General features: G+C 47.5%; 1 protein-coding gene across 2 annotated transcripts in view; it reads left to right on the forward strand.

The window, feature by feature from the left end:
* The window catches only part of LOC108302928 (androgen dependent TFPI regulating protein), a 66,765-nt gene that overhangs the window by 8,815 nt on the left and 54,128 nt on the right, over window positions 1-3,822 (forward strand). For both annotated transcript variants that reach the window (XM_037737829.1, XM_017526662.2), the window contains one exon: window positions 2,764-2,898. In XM_037737829.1, the coding sequence (XP_037593757.1) occupies window positions 2,764-2,898 (135 nt within the window). The remainder of the gene's footprint in view (window positions 1-2,763; window positions 2,899-3,822) is intronic.

The following is a 3,822-nucleotide window of genomic DNA, read 5'->3' on the forward strand; positions in this document are numbered from 1 at the left end:
CCAATCCGAGTTCCACATCCTGCGACTGGGAGAGGCAGGACAGTCAGGAGGAGCCTGACTCACGATGACTCCAGGAAGCTCCAGCCTGAGGAAGGCGGGTCACGTGGACTTCACACGCCGGGCGGAGGCGGCCTCTCCCCAGAGGGGGAAGGCCTGGCCCAGGCTCAGGACGGGCTTAATTGCCCTGCTCATAGAACAGCGCAGGCCTCTTCCCCTGGGCCCAAGCCCGTGCCTGCTCTTCCTAACTACAGCAGCGGCCTGGCCTGCGGCAGCCTGAGCGGCTGGAAGTGAAACCAGGGTGAGGCGAGGCCACTGACGGGAGAGGGAGGGAGGAGGGAACTTCTTCCAACACCCTGTGCGAATGACTGCACATCCAGATTCTGCAGCCCTGAGGGTGCGAATGTCCAAATCACCAGCAATAATGAGAAGGATTAGGGTGGCAACCTCTTCATGGCACTTAAAGCTGTGGCCCCACGCCTCCCAGAGACACCCTCTTCCCGTTGGAAACCTCCTCCACCCCAGGGCTCATGGTTTCCTGGCTTCTTGCTCTTCTTCCCCCTGGTCACTCCCACCCCCATCCCCCTCCCCTCCTATCCCTTAGACGAAGGCCTTGCCCTGCTGTTTGCTGCCTACTTTTCTGTTCTCCCCTCTCTCCTCTCTCCCTTTCCTGCAATCTCGTTCCGCATGAGGGTTCAACAGCCTGCATTTCTGCACCCCCACCTCTTGAGACTGCAGGGTCTGAATTTCCAGACGGAAGCTCCTCCAGGCAGGTGGTTCTCAGCCTCAGCTGCCCATGATTAGAATCACCTGGGAGGATTTTTAAAACTCCCAAAGCCTAGGCCCTAGCCCCAGACTGATTAAATTAGCATCCCTGGGTGTGGGGATCGGGCATCAGTGTGTTTTGAAGTTGTCTTTAATTCTCCTACCTGAAGATAGTTGTCTCTCTTCTGACCTGCCACAATGCTTTATCTGAACTATTCCCAGACACCTGATATATATTTTTTATTTTTTAAAAGTCTAGCTCAAGAACAGGACTCTGGGTTTTAGATGCTGGCTTTGGCATCTACCAGCCAGGAAGCTGTAGGCAGGTTTGTTTCCTCGTTTGTAAAATGGTGGTGGGCAGGGCTAATGATAGGACTTAGCTCCTAAGGTTGTTATGAGAATTTGAGAAGTAAACCCATCGTTCAGTGCCTGGCACAGACCAAGCCATGAATAAAAGTCTGCTTTATAGCCTTGTGTAGTAAGATTTTTGAGTGCTAAATTTGTGTCTAGTTCAGTGGTTCTAGAACTTTAGCCTACAGAAAGATTAAATCTTTTTTCTATATTTATTAATATCTGTATTTTATATTCTGTAAAGTCGATCTTAATAAGGTTGGCTAAAAAATTCTATTTTTTACCTTTTATTTTAGATTCAGGGGTACATGTGCAGGTTTGTTATTTAAGGAACTTGCACGTCATGAGGGTTTGCTGTACAGATTACTCTGTGACTCAGGTAATAAGCTTAGTACCCAACAGGGAGATTTTCAATTTCTGCCCTCATCCCACCCAGATTAAACAATCTGTAACAAGCTCTGGAGAAGCTTATTAAAAAACAAACGCTTGGACCTCATTTCTAGAGACCCCGATTCCATAATCTGGGATGGAGGGCCTGCATTTCTAACAAGCTCCTGGGTGATGGTTGCAGCTGGTCTGACCCGCCTCCGTATCCTCTCCTGCCTACCCCCTCAGCCCAGGAGCAGCATGAGGCTGACTCTGCTAGGTCTTTCCTAGAGTCCAGAGCTCGGAGATTGATCCCCAACAGCCAACTTGGTCAATCACCAGCCCAACTCCCCAGGTTCTAGAACCTTCCTGACTTATACCCTAAAAGCAGAGTCCAGACTACCCCTCTTGTACCAGTCCAGGGCTTTCAAGGATTTGGATGGATTCTGTTGCAAGCCTAACTTAAATCCCCCACCCCCGAAACTCTATATCTTTGTGACCCACCAGTCCTTAGATAAGAAACCACAGAATTGCACAAAGCGGTAAGAAGGCAAAGTTTGCCTTCCATATCAATTACTTTCTTGAAAAAGACTCTGCTTCCCTTTCTCCTGGCTTTAGGGACCTCATAGCACTTAGTAACCCACCAGAGCCCATGGCTTGCTCTATCCCCTTGGATTTAAATTGCCACCACTGCCAGATTTTCTCAGTGTGGCCTGTAAGTGCCCTATTTAAGGAAGGAAATGCACTGGCTCTCCTTCGGCTAAGCAAGACACCATTTTGTGCGTCTTTCTTGGGAGAGCACAGAGATTCACTGTGGTGCTCTTGACCTGATTCCAGCTTCTCTAGTGAGATTTCAGCACCAGACATTTTTCCTAATTTTCCTTCCCAGGAAGACTCCTGACTCTGTCCACCCTGTGTCTGCCTTTTTGCCTCTGAGCTATTTATTTGGTTCTTCCCACCTGTATGCCGCCAAGGTATCTATCTCCTTGCATTCCCCTTTAAAGCGGACTCTTTATTTTGTTCCCATTTTAGCTCAACTCCATTACACTAAATACTGTACACATTATTATCCCCTAAACAAATTTACTCAATCAGTCTTAGTGAGCAGGGTCAGGACCCAATGAGCTGGAAGCCCAGCCCTTGAATTGGATCTCAGCCAAAACAGCCCAACAGCCCCCTCCCTCTCGAAGCCACATTACTCCCAGAGGGCTGGAGTTTTCCATCAGTGAAGAAGGCGTTAATTAAAGCAAATGAAAATGCCCTCATTTGTTGTAATGGATTTAGCTTTTGCAGACCATTTTCTACGGGGTCGCCTGCCTGGATGATGTGCTGAAAAGAATCATCGGGAGAAAAGACATGACGTTCCTAACTGCCTTCAGAGACCTGCTTTTCACCACACTGGCTTTTCCTATGTCCACAGTAAGTTACAAAGACATGTACATAGCATAACAGACATGTGCATATGGACAAACGCTTCTCCTGGGCAGCCAAGCTGTTTGGGAGCTCATAATTGGAAACCAGAGCCACTGTATTTGCAACAATGTCCTGTCTGAGGACTGCACCACATTGCCCAGTGTCTTTAGGAAACAGGGCACATTAGTGATCAGCTTTATCACTGGCTTTTGTACCTTTGCGAAGGCTTGATACGAGGTCCTTCTCGCTGTCTAATGGGGAAGTATGAAGGACCTTTCTTAATCAAAATACGACTGAGACAACCTTGGTTCCATGAGGGTGATGGTAATGGGGAGCCCTGGGGAGAGAGATGACTAATTTTCTCCTTTTATGCATCTTGTTTCACTTGCTACAATTAGCATGTGTTGCTTCTACAAGTGGAAAACCATCAAATAAAAATTTTTTTTTTTTGAAAAAAGACATGAGACCTTCAAAGGTGGCACATGGAAAAGACACTGAGGAGAGAAAGACAGCCTGGTGTGGGTACGCAGTGGGCGCCCCCTTCACGTTGCAGAATGGATGGACATCAGGAAGAAGTGAGACATATATGCCAGGGACGGAAAGCTTGTATGCTGATGCCAGCCACGTCTCTATGATATTGTTCGTGTTTCTGTTCATTAGCCTGAATGGAAACAGACAGAGATCAGGCATGCTGGCTGCCACGCCAGGGCTGTAATTAGAAGTGACTACCTTCTTCCACCTGCCATTGTCCTGCTTCCTATAGCACTAATACTTCAAACTTCAACGCAAAAGGCAACCCTCCAAACACTAGTGAGTTCTCTGACAACAAAGCAAGGGTCCCTATTACTTTGCAGGATACCTCTACCTCCATCCACATAAAATCTTCTAACGACCAAGCTTTTTGTGTTTTGGGTTTTTTTTTTTTTTTTT

Source organism: Cebus imitator, unplaced genomic scaffold (genome assembly GCF_001604975.1).
Source record: "Cebus imitator isolate Cc_AM_T3 unplaced genomic scaffold, Cebus_imitator-1.0 Scaffold43, whole genome shotgun sequence".
Lineage (NCBI taxonomy): Eukaryota > Metazoa > Chordata > Mammalia > Primates > Cebidae > Cebus > Cebus imitator.